At 37.7% G+C, this 17,571-nt stretch overlaps 1 protein-coding gene across 5 annotated transcripts in view; it reads right to left on the reverse strand.

Moving 5' to 3' along the window:
* LOC108178739 (fibrous sheath-interacting protein 2) overlaps positions 1 to 17,571 on the reverse strand; it is a 101,839-nt gene that overhangs the window by 15,984 nt on the left and 68,284 nt on the right. For all 5 annotated transcript variants that reach the window (XM_017349849.3, XM_051827510.2, XM_051827509.2 and 2 more), the window contains one exon: positions 469 to 9,800. In XM_017349849.3, the coding sequence (XP_017205338.3) occupies positions 469 to 9,800 (9,332 nt within the window). The remainder of the gene's footprint in view (positions 1 to 468; positions 9,801 to 17,571) is intronic.

Consider the following 17,571-nt stretch of genomic DNA (forward strand, 5'->3'; position numbering starts at 1 on the left):
GCCTTAAATTTGAGGACTCAAATGGCTGGCAGAGGCTGCTGTAGCTGATATTCTAATGGTCCCTTTTGTACCTATTTAGTACTCTAATAATGTTTAGCCATAAAAACTAACTGGGGGAACTTCTGTAAAAGACTGCATTTCTTTTAAGTCACCTAATGGAACTACAATGCCACTCAGTCTCGCTTGTTGTCAGGGGATTCCCTGGGTTCCCATTCTTTAAGAGATGGCAGTTCAGTCTGCTTGGCTAACCACAACAAGCCTGATACCTAGAGGTGATGGGCTAAGTTCCAGAAAGGCAGAGGACTGCATTGTCTTGAATGAAGGCTACCCAGTTCTGCCAGGATGGGAGGAGAAGTTGACCATGTTTTACAAACACATTCTGTGGACCTAACCGAGGAAGGCAGGCACAGAGGGGCAACCGGGTCACCCTAGACACTCGCTTCTGTTCACGACACCTCTTATGCTTACCTCTAAAGGCTTCACATTCAGTCTTCCGGCCATATCCAGGGAGATCCGCCTTTCCTTCTTCTTCGGCTCTGCGGCAGCTAAGCCTATTGAGTAACTCCTTCCACTTATCATTGCGGACCTCAGTGCTTCTATGCTGTGTCCCGTTTTAGCTAAGCACTCCATCTGCAGTTTTTCAAGAGGTTGCGTTTTTATAGAAATGACCCCTAAGTGTTCTGCAACAATGTTTGGATCAATATTGATTGGCTTTTTCCCATGGTGAGGAATTATTCTAATCGGAAGTTTCTCTTTAGTTAAATTGTGGTCTGATTTTTTCCCCTCCGGTATGGGCTTCCCTTTAACAGCATACTCATATGCTTTTTCAGCAATCTGATGGACATCCAGATCTTTAAAGAAATCAGTACATGAATCTTTTGAGCTAACTGTTTCTAGTGGACAGTTTAAAACTTTACTAAAAACCAAAGAAGCCACCTTATTAGGGAAGAAGTGGTTTGTACCTTTCACATCATAATAAAGTTCTTCTTGTGTTCCACATTGTTGTAGTGCCTGATTATAAACAGAATCAACAATCTGAAGAACAGTTTCTCTATTTTCTGGATTTAGAAAGTATTCTTCAGGATAAGCAGCTACAACACTAATGTTATTTCTAGAAATTTCAGCTGTAACAGATTTTGTCAATTGAGATGACATCTTATTTAACTCAAATTTCGATAAGTTTTTAGTATTTTTGCTTGAGGCACTTGGCAACATTGCTAGTCTAGCCAAGAACAAGGCCAGTATCTCCTCTAAAAACAGGGCATCTAATACAACAGATTTTCTGGATGAAGCCTTTTCCTTCGACCTAAGGTCATCAATGATCTTAACCACTTTTTCCATAATTTTGACAGCTTCTAGAACTAATTCTGAACCTGATGCTTCTCCCTCCACTTGAGGGTGAAACTCTGAATTGGAAATTTCTTTCACCATTAAAAATCCTATGATATCGGAAAGGAAGTTGCTTTTGCCCAGTAAATCTTTATACACTGAAATATGTGAGCCAGAGTGCTTTAAAACACTGTTATAAACTGAAGTGACTACTTTTTCAATAGTTTCACTTTCTGCTAAAGATATAGTGGATGATTCTTTGGTTTGTGGTACAACTTTAATCTGACTTTTGGACATATATTCTTGGAACGAGTCTAAGATTTTTGAGATTATCTTTTGCATTTCAGCATGTAAAGTTTTGTTTGATTCTTTACCCACTGTTGGAAACACAGATAAAAGCTTTGATAAAAATTGTACAGCAATTTCTTCTATTATGTGAAAAGGCAGTTTGTGAGCCTGCGGTGGCTCACACTGGGGAACTTCGGTGGTTTGCACTATATCTTTAAGGACATTTTCAACAACATTGTCAATTTCTGTACACTGATGTGGGGTTAGCTCTCCTGAAAAATAGGTCTGGAGCTGATTGCCAGTTACTTCCCTTACAACTAAATTCACTATAGATTCTGAAAGCATTCTACAATCACTGGTGATACAATTTTGTATGTTCGCAAGAGATCCAAATTGTGGCAAGAGATTATTATAAATAGTTTGAACCACTAATTGAATAATTTCATCATCATTAGGATGTAAGGACTGTACATACTCTATAATCATACATTCATCTTTGGATATCTCTGTCATAACCGTGCCTACTAACTTCATTTGAAGGAAATCTAGTTCTGTGTACAAATTATCCTGTAACATGCTTGTGTTGGCCACTGTAAAGAAAATTTTTGACAGAAGAGAAGACATTATGTTCTCTAGAAATTCATGAGGCAACAATACAGTATATGGCCGCGATGTCTGACATTCTTTGCAGGAAGTTTGAGGCACCTTTTGAACCTTTTTCATAAACTCCTTAGATTCTAAAGGCAAACATATTGAAGGCAGACCTTCATCATGAAGTAGCAAGTTTAGCTGATGCTGAAAAATTTCTTCTAGTACTGCATTAGCTAGCCTTTTTGCTAAATTCTCACCATTACTATTTATGTCCTTACAAATGGAGTACTGAGATTCATATTGCTGCAAAATACTGGATAGGGAAGAGTTAACAACCTTACTGATGAATGCTTTATCAACTGATGGTGTTTTAGGTATTAAAAGCACCTCATCTGAGGGAGACATTTTAGTTTCAGATGACATTTTGTTCATGGATGGTATTTTATCTCTAATTATCATTTTTATCTCAGGTGAGACTTTATTCACAGGTGGCTCTTCCTGCCTGAGAGATACTTTATGAGCTGATGAAAATGTATCTGTAGATGAGAAGGACTGATTTCGCTGATCTTGGTTTGATGCTTTCATCTGAGCCTCTAAAAACTCCTTTAACAGAGAATCTATCAACTTCACAGCTGCATCATACAGCTCATCTGAATTTACATCACTGGCTACATTTTGACATGCATCATCTGTATTTGGTGAGAAACAAAAAATACATTTATTAACTATTTCTGAGATAACTTCTTCTAAAAAGTTTTCAGGAAAAATACCAGGGTTGTTTTCTGGTGGGTACTGAGCACTGTCTGGTTTACTAGGTTGAGTTAGAATCTCTTCATCGTTACTTTTCTCCTTCTCTTTCTTGATGGCCAGAACATATTGGCTAGCTGAATTCACTGAAGTAGGCTGTGCAAAGTCCTTGTCATCCTGCTTGATTCCATATGTTGCTTTATCATTTAGAGGATATTGGGATTTTGAATCATCTATTGGCCCTTGGAAAGAAGATATTTCTAAAACGTTGCTGTAAATGATTTCAGTGATATTGTGGACATGCTGAGGATGTAATATCTGTGTGTCATCCCTAACTCTGTAAGGTGGGGAACAGCTCCTCTTCACTTGGGACCGAATATCTTTCACAATGGATTTCAAAGATGTTAATTCAAAAGGTACATCCTCTTCTAATTTTCTTTTTGCATCACTCTTCTTTGCATCATCTAATTTAACACCAGATCCCAGTACACTGTTCATGTTCCATGTGTCAGCGGTAGCTGGTGAAAACTGTTGGCATAACGTATCACCTCGCCTTTTCTCATCTTTTCTAGCTGAACTATCATTCTTCATGTTATTCTCTGGAAGTGGTGTACTTGAATATGGCCTCTGCGTATCTTCACTTTTCATCCTGGTTGTGGGGGAAGAAACTTCTGCTGTCTTCCCATTCTCCTCTCTGATGGAACTTTCCTTTTTGTTTTTATCCCTGTTCTTTCTGTTGGCCACACCTCCAGCCAACTCTGATACTAGTGTAGTTACTTTGCTCTTTATAATACTTGTTACACCAGTGCATATTGGATCCTGGACGCTGCATCTTTTCATTGAAGTCTCCTCCTTTTTGAAATCCTCTTTTTCATTAAATGTTCCTGTATCTGTCTCCCAGGTGTGCATTTTGTTTTTCAGGCCTGAGGCAGATGACTGTTCTGGTGAAGAAATCAGATTCCCTTTTAAGCTTCTGGTTGCCTTTGTAAAGGTTTTATATGGCAGATGTTGAACCCTTTGGATGATGTTATCTACATCTAGAAAGGAAAAGAAGGTGGAATACCAATTTCCTGAAAACAGTGGTTCAATCTCGAAAGCAGTGATTGCCTTCCTAGCTAAAGAAGCAATCAACTCTGTAACAATGTGACTTCTGTCATCTTTTTGAATGTCACTAGATCCATTTATTTCTGTGACCTGATCATACACAGAATCAGATATCTTATTAATTGTCTTTTTATCTACTGGTGGAAAAGAAAATATTTCTTCAGCATTTGTTACAGCTTTCATTTCACTTTTCCTAAATTCTCCTATCAGGTCATTTGCAAAATTTATAGCCATGCCCACAAGCTCTTGTTCTGGCATTTCTTTGTCATTAGGATTTCTATTACTACTTAGGAGTGTACAAAACTTGCAAACAAGGTCAATGATAACCTCTTCTAAAAATGAAGCAGAATACACAGATGCCTGTGGGCAGGATGATGTTTCTTCATTAGCAGGATTTGAGAGTTCAGTGGCAGAGTCATTTTCAGGTAACTCGCTGGGAGGTAAGTCTTCATCACATAAAAATGGCTGCAGATGGCGATCTACAATTTCCTTGATAATGAAGGCAGCTATTCTCTTGATGAATGAACTTCCCTTTTTGCATGTACCTCTCTGTGGTTCAAGTTGGAATTTAAGGTTTTGCATAATATTGTTACATATGGAGTCAATAAAGTTCTCAGTTGCCTCTAATTGCATACTTCCTGCATGCTCTTCTGTAGAGGCAAGTCTAATCTCATGTGCAGAAATTTCTGCTATTATTTCATCTGTTAGTTTTGAAGCTGCATCCACAAATTCACAATCTGGTATCACCTCTTCCTCTTTTATTTCAGTTTCTGTCTCAGATGAAGAGACTACATATGCTAAAAGCTTGGAAATCATATCTTCTAAGAGGGAACGAGGCAAAACAGTGATGCATGACGGCGAGACACGGTTATCCTCAATGGCCTCGAGCACATTTCTAATGATGTTATCTTCCTGTAAGGAGGAGTAAGAAGTCATTGCTAATTCTCCTGAAACTAATGACTCTATTTGATGATCATAAATTTCTTCTAACAACAAATAATAGATTTTTCTTCCAAAATTGACGGTATCATTTTGTATAGCCATATGAATATGAATCAGAGATTTATATTCATCTAATAGCTTTTCATAAATTAGGCTTATCATTTTTTGGATCAGTTCTTTATATCCTTCTGAAACATGCAGATTTTCATCCAAGTTGTCTGTAACTAAAATCTGTGATGTGGTGAGCTCCAACACAATTGATTTTACTAATATTGTAACAATGTTTGTAATATCAACTTTTGCTTCCTGTCGGTCTTCAGAAGCCAAGACATTACATGAGAACATGTAAAGGAGTTTGCATAAAAGTTCAGAAATAACTTCCTCCAAAAAGACAGCTGAATTCACAATGAAAGACAGTTCTCTTTGTTGAGGATCTTTTGTTCTTTGTTTATAAGTATGGTCAACTGAACCTGAATAAAGAGTTTTATCTCCAGGTAAAAATGACTGAAGATGATGGTTAAATATTTCTTTTATTATATAACTTGCTAGTTTTGTAACAGGTATAGCACTTATGCCTTTTTTATCTTTTGTAAGAGACTGAGAAATATCTTTATAAATGGTATCAACCATAGCCTGAGTATCTTCTTCTGAAAGCATATTTTGTTTTTCACTTCCATGTTTGATAATGCATATAGCATGCTTAGAAATTATTGACATGATTTCATCCACTAGTCTCACAACTGTGTTACTGACGTCTGGTTGGGAACATACTAGGCTTTCTTCACTGAAGTTTAATGGACTTATTTGAGACAAAACCTGAGTGACAATTTTTTCCAAATGGGTATGTGATAATATGGTGGTATATGTTGTACAATTCTGATTTTGGAGTTGTGATTTACTAATTTCACACTGTACTCTTTTTATCAAAGCATCAGCATTGAGTTTTGAATATGATGTAACAGGCAGCTTTGCTATGATATCTGGAAGAATCTGGAAATCAAAAACTTCAGCCAAGATAATTTTAGTTACTCTTTCAGCCAATGTCCTTGTGTCACTGAGAAAATCCTTATTAGGTAATAGTTCTAGATTATATTCTTGTGAAATTTTGTTATACACCACATCAATAATTTTTCTAGTTATATCTCTATCTACTGTTGGCAAACACAGTTGCTCTTTAGTATTTTCAAGGATGCTAACCTTGGCTTTTGACAATTCTTCTATTATCAAATATATGAGTTCTTTAGCTCTTGAAAGCTGTTCTTTTTCTAAGTCTCTTATTGTTTTTGTTTTCACACTGCTGAATGTCTTATGGAATATTTTGCTTACAACCCCAGAGATCACATCTTCTAAAAAGGCTGGGGAGTAAACACCAGCAAAAAATGGTTGCCTTCTCCTATCATCAAGGTGTGTATTCGATGGAAGCAGCAAATTTCTATACTCAAATGGATGGAGATGTTGTTGGCAGATATTTTTAATGATACAACCCGCTATTCTATCAATAAGAACATCATTACTGCTTGTGATATTATGCTCCACTACTTCTGGAGACTCTGAGTTTTGCAAAATACTTTGGAATACTGAATCAACAAGATGCTGAGCATCATCCTCTGAATACAAAGATTTGGTTTCATCTTTATCTTTTGAAAATCGAATTTCATGTTGGGAAATTTTCATCCTAATATCACTGATTAGTTTTGAAGAGATTGTATTGACATTAATTCCTGATCTACCATCTGGGGTTTCACCACATGGAAGCATGCTAACTGCAGGTGGAAAGATTCTAGATAATATTATCTTGATTATGTCTTCTAAAAATGTATACGGCAGTAAGGTGTTATACAGAGATAAATGCTGACTTGGCTTGGTAAATTTACTGATGCCACTAAAGATGTTCTGAGTTATATTCTCTGTTGTTAAAGTTGCATAGTAAGAAGCTGACAAATCCCCAGAAAAGAGTGGATGAAATAGATAGTCAGAAATAGCTGTCACAATTAAATTGGTAATATTTTCCACAGAAATATCACTGCCTTTGAGTTCCTTATTAAAAGCCTCAGGGGCCAGATCATGCTGTTCCAGAATACTCTCATACACTGAATTGACAAGTTCATCCACAATATCTGTATCTACAGTGAGAAAAGAGTGCTCTTCATCATCACAAAGAATGCAGATTTTAGCTTTGTTAAAATGGTCATTTATTGAGTTAACTATTTTGGAGACTGTTTTATCAAATTCAGGCTCAGTGTTATAGTTTGGATTGAAGACCTTTGATAAAATCCTGGCTACAATTTCTTCTACAAATGTATTAGGATAAAAACCCATACCTAGTGATGATGCTGGGGTCTTTTGGGGTTTGTATGATTCAGTGACTTCACTGAGAATCTCTTTGGCCATATTTGATACTTCATCCAATGGAGTCCTTGAACAAGGTAAATTTGTTCCACACAAAAAGGGCTGAAGATGGTTGTCAATAACCTCTTGAATAATAAGACTGGCTATTCGGTCAATCATAATTGGACTTTGGCTTACCATACTTTTCTGCATTGAAACAACAGAGTCAGACATCTGCAGAATATTATCATAAACAGACTCTGCCAAATTGTGGAGGTTTTTTTCTGTACACAGATGTTGATTATCATAGTTAGTGAGCCAAATCTTATGTTTTGAAATGGCTAACATAACTTTATTTACTATACAAGTGGATAGCTCATTAAAATCTGAAATTGTTAAATAGTTATTTCCCAAGCATGAGGTCTTGCCAGAGATAGGCATAAGCCGAGGTAACAGCTTTCTGATGACATCTTCTAAAAATGAGTGTGACAACATGGTGGTATATGAATGTTGAGCATGGTAATGGCGTTCTTTCAGGTTATTTTGGAGTTTTTGTAGTATATTTTCAGCCCTGAGAGGAGAATATGAATTGGGCATGAGCCTTCCTACAAGGTACAGTGGGAGCTGGTAGTCTAAAATCTCCATCAATATGCTATTAGCTATCTGTTCTGATATGGAAGTAATAGTATGTGCCAGATAATTTCTGCAGTTTACTTGCAATTCATATCCCCATAAAACATCATTATAAACTGAGTCAACAGTCTTATTAACACTTTCTTTGGAGAATGGTGGGAAATATATACTTTCTTCAATATTCTCCAAAACAGAGACTTTGGCATTATTAAACTCATTAACCACAGAATTCACACCTAATATATTCATTTCACTGAGCTCGGCCTCGGTGATGTTTACAGTTTTGGCCCACAATGAGGTATAGAGATTAAGAAAAATGCCTACAATGATCTCTTCCAAAAATGTGGCTGAGTAAACTATTGTGCTCATGCCTCCTGCATTTTGCATGCTATGAAATATGGCTGCTGTGTTCATTCTTTTATTTCCTGGCCTTTGCAGGGGAGGTAGATGGGATAATTTTCTAGGAAAGTGCTTATCAAAAAGGGTGTGTGTTTCAGAACAAATGGATTTGGGATCATTCAATGCCCCTGTCAAAGGCTTGCCTTCATAACTTGTGAAATTTACAGAGCCTTTACCCTGTCTTAATTTTTTTAATTCTGGCCTTTTTGCTTTTGGAAACCCAGAAAATTTCTCTCTAGTGCTATATGTTAATTGTTTGTTTGCTAAGAGTGGACTTCTGGGGGGCTGTGGTACATTTTGTGACAGTTCTTCCATTAAGGATTTTACCAAACTATGGGAAACAATACTGAGAATATATTCTTCATCTATTTCTTCCAGATTTTCTAAAAGGTCTGCCATGTCATATCCTTCAGATGGTGAGCATACATTTTGAAGCATGTTGAATAGTTGACATTCTGCTGATATTTCATTAGAGAGTTGGTCACTTGCAAGGGCATTGTTGTGGGCCCTGTGTTCTTCCAAAAGTATCTGAATAAGTTTCTCACTCACAGTATTCAAAAGAAAAACTGATTTGGGTGAGAGGTCTACATTTTTTTTAGGTATGCTATGACTGTGCTCATTATTTGGAGATGGGGATACTTTCATTCCTAGTCTGCCCAAATCAGTATTCCAATTTGGGTGCTTTTTTGGAAATAACAAGTCTACAACAATATTAAAAATTTTGTTGACCACTAGTTTAGATTCACGAGTTCTTAGGCTCCCAACCAGAGTGCCTAACTTACATGCTAGTGTATTTAGTTTATCTTCCGGTAGAAGTTGATCAATATGGGGAAGACTAGTTGATTTCCAATCTCTAGAGCATGTCTGTCTTTTCATAGATTTAGTTTTGTTGCAAATGGTCAAACTATGGCCTCCACGCATGAAAAGTGACTTGTTTCTTTGTTTACTTTCAGGATGAAGGCTCATCCCTATTTCTTTGGACAGAACGTGGATTACTCCCATTAAAAGATCCTGAAAGAGTTCATTGAAGTCTGTTGAAGCTACTCTTAGGCAGTAAATATATTTAGTTTTTACAGAAACCGTTTGTTGTGTAGTGTCTTCCTTTAAAATATTGTTATTAAAAAGGATTAGAATAATGATTTCAGAAATGCTTAAAGCAAGTTCTCTGATAGAAATGATCTGACTCTTAAACTCTTGGGAATGAACTATAATAAACTTTGTAAAAGTTGCATCTTTTCTTTCCAGTACTTTCTGAACCATTCCACTGTCTTCAGTGCAATCAGAAATTCTTAACATTATATGGGAAATAACTAATTCAGTAAGACGTTCACAAAATTTCTTAAGTGAGGAATCAGTGTTTATGCTTCTTAGAGTCTTTTTAAATTCATACTTTTCCCTTAATGGTGTGGAAATCATATAGACTTTTTGATCATGAGGACCTTAAAACAGAAAACATTGCTATTTTTAACATGTAATAAAGAAAAATGTTGACCATTCAAAATACTGGCTATATTTTTATGTTAATTTCAGCTTGGTTGCACATGACTCAAGAAATCAAGAAAGCTAGACAAGAACGGTACTGGGTTTTCTTCAAATCTCTATTTCCTATCTGTGGAATCCTTACTTCAGCTAGCAATTTTAAGACAGCAGAATTGTAAGGTCTAAAGTGTTGGTTTCCTCCTTTAATAGCTATGTTGCTTTAAGAAGCTGAGAATCCTGAGGCAGAGAACATATTTCTAGCTTTAGTGTTGCAATGCCTTTGTAGGATTCCTGTGATTGCTAGAGACCTCATATTAGTATCTTAAAAAATTTTTATTACTATACAGATTTCATGTATTTCATAGGTACAATTCTAATGATATTCATACTTCCCTCCCAACTTTTGTCCCTCCCTCAATCCCCTTCCTTCCTTCCTTTTTTCTTTAATATTTGAAAAAAATGTAATTTCAATCCACTCTATTATTATCACAGGCTTAATGCCCTACTAACCATAATATTCAACAAGTAAAGTAGAAAGGCCACAGTTTGTATAAACAAGGGCTAAAAACAACATGAAAAATTTTAGGATGTTCAGGAAATTATCCAATTTAGTATGTATAACTATTAAACTTAACTAAATGACTGAATAAACTTGTTGCTGTTTGACAGTTTTTGACACACATAACTGGCTATTTCATATAGTGAGCATTCGCAGACTGGGAATAGAAACAACATCTTTGAAAACATAAGTTTAGAATTCTCTACCCAAGATTTTAGTTCAGACAATGGAACGTGAATAGAATTAGCCACTGTTCCCATAAATGCTTGCCTATCAATTATTAAATGTCAATGTCTTTAACTATATACCTCAAAAATGAATTCAAGGGGGAGTTCCAAGATGGCAGAGTAGAGAGGGAGCTTAGTGCTCTAATCTAGGAAAAGATGGTTTAAAAAAGTGGAGAGAGTACAGTCTTAGGGAAGTGTTAGGGAGAAAACAGTAAAGGAAGCCCTACACAAATTAGAGGGACATGGTGGACCTACTTGGAGGGCATGGGTGCTCACAGCTCAGGAATCCAGCAGCTGAGAACCTACGCATCATTGTTGGAAAGTGAGGTGAGACCGGACCCGAGCAGCCCAAGTCACTGGCAATAAAGCTTCAGAAAGAGGCTAGAGGTAACCTGGCTTAGAGCCCTGAGAGGGATAGTGTACCTGCCAAACTAGAGGAGAAAAAAAAAAGGAGGGACATGTTTCTCTCTCCCAATCACTTTACAATGGCATCTTCTAACAAGCTGATAGAGTGGGTGTCATTTTGGACACACATAAAGCTGCGCCAGCTCGTGTCTGCACCCAGCAACCAGCTGAGTGGAGAGTCCTGAATCTGGTGGGGAGAACTAACAGGGGGCTGGGAGCTCATGACTGTGGGAGGCTTAGGTGCCAGGACTGTGAAAAAAACTGAGGCTGTGTGGGAGGACTCACCACGTGGCTGGGACTTTGGGCAGTCACTGTGGGAGACTCCACATGCTCAGGGCTTCCTGGTTACCTGGTCGGGGACATTGCTGGGGAATCTGAGCTAACACTGAGGACTGCACAGGTCCTTTGTGTGGTCCTTGGGGCAGAGCAGATGAATGCTATACCTGCTGGGGTTAGTACTCAGGCACTGGTCACCTTTGAGGAGAGGGACTCAGCTGAGCAGAATAAACTTCCCTTCTGATTAAAAAAAAAGACCACAGCTAATCTGGATGTGTCAATTTAGACATGCCCTTCACCCTGGAGAACTGAACAGAGCTCCCTGGCCACACCCACTACAAGCCTCTAGGTATTCACTGAAAGCAGATTCTCCACTTATCTACAGAGGAATAATACAAAGATAAAAGCCATCACAGGGAAAAAAACAAAGAAGAAACCAATGAGTATCTCCACAAATGCAGAATAACAAATGCACCAATTCAAGAAACAAGAATACCGAAGACAACATGACACACCCAAAAGAACACAACACTTCAATACTAGATTGTGAAGATGACAATATGGAAGAAATGCAAGAAATGGAATTTAAAAAATTCATCATAATATTACATAGATTATCAGCATCCCATATGGGCACTGGTTCGAGACCCAGCTGCTCCACTTCTGATCCAGCTCTCTGTTGTGGCCTGAGAAAGCAGTGAAGATGGCCCAAGTCCTTGGGCCCCTGCACCCATGTAGGAGACCCTGAAGAAGCTCCTGATTCCTGGCTTCAGATCGGTGGAGCTCTGATCATTGCAGCCATTTGGAGAGTGAACCAGCAGATGGAAGACCTCCCACCCTCCCTTCCTTTCTCTCTCTCTCTCTCTCTCTCTCTGCCTCTCCTTCTCTCTCTGTATAACTCCGAATTTCAAATAAATACATAAATCTTAAAAAAAAAGACACAGACTGGCTGACTGGATTAAAAAACAAAACTCATCTACTTGCTACCTACAAGAAACACATCTCACCAACAAAGATGCAGGCAGACTGAAAGTGAAAGGATGGAAAAAGATATTCTAGGCTAACAGAAACCAAAAAAGAGCTGGTGCAGCCATCCTACTATCAGACAAAATAGATTTTAACACAAAAAAAATGTTAAAAGAGACAAAGAAAGGCATTATGTAATGATTAAGGGATCAACAGGAAAATGTAACTATTATAAAAATGGCACCTGTCTATTTAGAATTGTTCAGGGATCTAAAGGGAGACATAGACTCCAATACCATAGAAATGGGGGACTTGAAAACCCCACTTTCAGCACTGGACAGATCAACCAGATAGAAAACCTGAAAGGAAACAGCAGATTTAATTGACACTATAGAACAAATGGACCTAACAGACATCTACAGAACTTTTTATCCTACAGTTGCAGAATACACATTCTTCTCACCAGTGCATAGAACCTTCTTTAGGATTGACCACATACTAAGGCATAAAGCAAGTCTTATCAAATTAAGAAAAAATCAAAATTATACCATGCATTTTCTCAGACCACAATGGAGTGAGGCTGGAAATCAGCAACTCAGGGATCTCTAGAACATATGCAAATACATCAAGACTGAATAACATACTCCTGAATGAAGAGTGGGTCATAGAAGAAATCAAAACATTTCTGGAACAAATGAAGATGACAACAGAACATATCAAAACTTATGGCATACAGCAAAAGCAATGTTAAGAGGAAAGTTTATAGCAATTGGTGCCTACATCAAGCAATTGGAAAGGCTCCATATAAATGAGCAATCAATGCATCCCAAGGATCTAGAAAAACAACAGAAAATCAAACCCAAACTAGTAGAGGAAAGAAGCAATTAAAAGTAGGGGCCGGTGCTGTGGCATAGCAGGTGGAGCCGCTTCCTGCAGTGCCAGCATCCTATGTGGGCAGCAGTTTGAGTCCTGGCTGCTCCACTTCCAATCCAGCTCTCTTCTGTAGCCTGGGAAATCAGTAGAGGATGGCCCAAGTCCTTGGGCCTCTATGCTTGCATGGGAGACCTGGAGGAAGCTCCTGGCTCCTGCCTTCAGATCAGCACAGCTGTGACTGTTGTGGCCATCTGGGGAGTGAACCAGCGGATGGAAGACCTCTCTCTCTCTCTCTCTCTCTCTCTCTCTCTCTCTCCTTATGCCTCTCTGTAACTCTGCCTTTCAAATAAATGAATAAATCTTTAAAACAAAGAAATAATTAAAATTAGAAAAGAAATCAAAAAATTGAATCCAAAAAAGCCATACAAAAGATCAGCAAAATGAAGAGCTGGTTTTTTAAAATTAAACAAAATTGACACAACAATGGCACAACTAACCAAAAAAGGGAGAGAAGACCCAAATCAATAAAGTTAGTGATAAAAAGGAAATGTAACAACAGACACCACAGAAATAAAAAGAATCATCAGAAATTACTACAAAGAGCTGTATGCCAACAAACTGGGAAACCTAGAAGAAATGGATAGATTCCTGGACAGAAACAATCTACCTAAATTGAGCCATGAAGACCTAGAAAACCTAAACAGACCCATAACCAAGACAGAAATTGAATCAGTAATAAAGGCTCTCCCAACAAAGAAAAGCCCAGGACCAAATGGATTCAATGCTGAATTCTACCAGACATTTAAAGAAGAACTAACTCCAATTCTTCTCAAGTTATTCAAAGCAATTGAAAGGGAGGGAATTCTCCCACATTCTTTCTATGAAGCCAGCATCACCTTAATTTCTAAACCTGAAAAAGATGCAACAGAGAAACAGAATTACAGACCAATTTCCCTGATGAACAGAGCCGCAAAAATCCTCAACAAAATTCTAGCCAATCGAATCCAACAACATATCAGAAAGCTCATCCACCCAGTCCAAGTGGGATTTATCTCTGGCATGCAGGGATGACTCAACATTCACAAATCAATCAATGTGATACATCACATTAACAAACTGCAGAACAAAAACCATATGATTATCTCAACAGATGCAGAAAAAGCATTTGATAAAATACAACACTCTTTCATGATGAAAACTCTAAGCAAACTGGGTATAGAAAGAACATTCCTCAACACAATCAAGGCAATTTATGACAAACCCATGGACAGTGTCCTATTGAATAGGGGAAAAGTTGGAAGCATTTCCACTGAGATCTGGTACCATACAAGGATTCCCACTCTCACCACTGCTACTCAATATAATCCTGGAAGTTTTAACCAGAGCCATTAGGCAAGAAAAAGAAATCAAAGGGATACAAATTGGGAAGGAGGAAGTCAAACTATCCCTATTTGCAGGTGACATGATTCTATATATAGGAGATCCAAAAGACTCCACTAAGAGACTATTGGAACTCATAGAAGAGTTTGGTAAAGTAGCAAGTTATAAAGTCAATACACAAACATCAACAGCCTTTGTATACACAGATAATACCAAGGCTGAGATTGAGCTCCTAAGATCAATCCCATTCACAACAACTACAAAAAAATCAGATACCTCAGAATAAATTCAACCAAGGATGTCAAAGAGCTCTACAATGAGAATTACAAAACACTAAAGAAATAAATAGAAGAAGATACAAAAATTGGAAAAACCTACCATGTTCATGGATTGGAAGAATCAATATCATCAAAATGCCCACTCTTCCAAAAGCAATTTACAGATTCAATGTGATACCAATCAAAATGCCAAAGACATTCTCCTCAGATATAGAAAAATGATGCTGAAATTAATATGGAGGAACAGGAGACCTCAAATAGCTAAAGCAATCTTATACAACAAAAACAAAGCCAAGGCATCACAATACCAGATTTCAAGACATGCTACAAGGCAGTTATAATCAAAAAAGCCTTGTACTGGTACAAAATAGATGGATAGACCAATGGAACACAATAGAAATGCCAGAAATCAATCCAAACATATACAACAAACTTATATTTGACCAAGGAGCTAAAACCAATCCCTGGAGCAAGGACAGTCTCTTCAACAAATGGTGCTGGGAAAACTGGATTTCCACATGCAGAAATACGGAGCAAGGTCCCTACCTTACACCTTTCACAAAAATCCACTCAACATGGATTACAGACACCATCAAATTACTAGAGAACATTGAAGAAACCCTACAAGACATTGGTCAGGCAACGAGTTCTTAGAAAAACCCCAGAAGCACAGGCAGTCAAAACCAAAATTAACAAATGGGATTACACCAACTGAGCAGTTTGTGTATGGCAAAAGAAACATGCAGGAAAGTGAAGAGGCAACCGACAGAACAGGATAAATTATTTGCAAACTATGCAACTGATAAAGGATTAATAACCATAATATACAATGAGATCAAGAAACTCCACAAATAACAAAACAAACAACCCAGTTAAGAGATGGGCCAAGGACTTAAACAGACATTTTTCAAAACAGAAAATTCAAATGGCCAATGGACACATGAAAAAATGTTCAGGATCACTAGCCATCAAGGAAATGCAAATCAATACCACAATGAGGTTTCACCTCACCCCAGTTAGAATGGCTTTCATACAGAAATCAACAAACAACAAATGTTGGTGAGGATGCGGGTGAAAAAGGTACCTTAATCCACTGTTGGTGGGAATGTGAACTAGTAAAGCCACTATGGAAGACAGGGTGAGGATACCTCAAAAATCTGAATATAGACCTATACCATATGACCCAGCCATCCCACTCCTGGGAATTTACCCAAGGGATTTACCCAAGGGAAAAGAAAACAGTAAACAAAAGAGCTATCTACACCTCCATGTTTATTGCAGCTCAATTCACAATAGCTAAGATATGGAACCAACCTAAATTCCCATCAACAGAAGACTGGATAAAGAAATTATGGGATATGTATACTATGGAATACTACACAGCAGAAAAAAATGAAATCTGTTCATTTGCAACAAAATGGATGAATATGGAACACATCATACTTAGTGATATAAGCCAGTCCCAAAGGGACAAATACCATATATTCTCCCTGATTTGTGAGAACTAATAGAGCACCTAAAATGAAATCTGTAGAAGTAAAATTGATACTTCAAGAAGGGTTGACAGAAAGAAGTGGCCATCGAAGAAGGAGGTTCTTTTCTCTAACGGGAGTAGAGTACTTCTACTTTGCTTATGGTCTTGTCCAAATACTGACGGAGTTTGTGTACTCAAAAGGCTTCCATAGCCTAGGCAGCTCACATCAAGAGCCTTAGGTAGTCACTGATGTAATACATAAGAGTGTGAATTGCTAAATTAACAACAGGACTCACTGTGCACTAACTCCCCATGCAGGACCTCTGTCCTCAGTGAGTTGTATTATGAGAGTTATCTGTAAAACTAGTTCTCAGGTTTTGTGTGTGTGTGTGCAAATTGTTGAAATCTTTACTTAGTATAGAGTTGGTCTTCTGTGTACAAAGTTAATTGAAAATGAATCTTAATGGAGAATAGGACTGGGAAGAGGAGAGGGAGGAGGTGGAGGGGTGGCAGTGTGGATGGGAGGGCGGTTTTGGTGGGAAGAATAACTATATTCCTAAAGTTGTAATTATGAAATTTGTATTCCTTAAAAAATAAATTAAAAAATGAATTCAGTCATTACTTTGCCATCAATTAGCTATGCATGAGGTCTGCCTATAATGTAAGAAGTCTTTTAAAAAGAACTTTTAGTTTTTTAAGATTGACAGTGTTTATTATCTTTTAAAATTAAGATTATTTGTTTTTATTGACATACAATAATCATACATATTTATGGGGTACAATATAATATTTCAATACATGCATATACATTGTAATGATCAAATTAGGATAATTAGCATCCATCATTTCATATATTCAAGATTTGTTTGTAAGAAGAACTTTTAAAAGACCTGTTTGAATTTCTTTTCGGGAATTGTCTTTAGAGTTTTATGTACCACTCAAGGAAACTGGTCTCATCATTTCATAGACATACCTCATGCCCAACCAAGATCTCTTGCTTTAAAATTTGCCCATTTAATTTCTTTTTTTTTTTTTTTTTGACAGGCAGAGTGGACAGTAAGAGAGAGAGATAGAGAGAAAGGTCTTCCTTTGCCGTTGGATCACCCTCCAATGGCCGCCATGGCTGGCGTGCTGCGGACGGCACACCGCGCTAATCCGATGGCAGGAGCCAGGTACTTATCCTGGTCTCCCATGGGGTGCAGGGCCCAAGCACTTGGGCCATCCTCCACTGCACTCCCTGGCCACAGCAGAGAGCTGGCCTGGAAGAGGGGCAACCGGGACAGAATCTGGCAC

The sequence above is a fragment of the Oryctolagus cuniculus genome, chromosome X, assembly GCF_964237555.1.
Source record: "Oryctolagus cuniculus chromosome X, mOryCun1.1, whole genome shotgun sequence".
In the NCBI taxonomy this organism is placed as follows: domain Eukaryota; kingdom Metazoa; phylum Chordata; class Mammalia; order Lagomorpha; family Leporidae; genus Oryctolagus; species Oryctolagus cuniculus.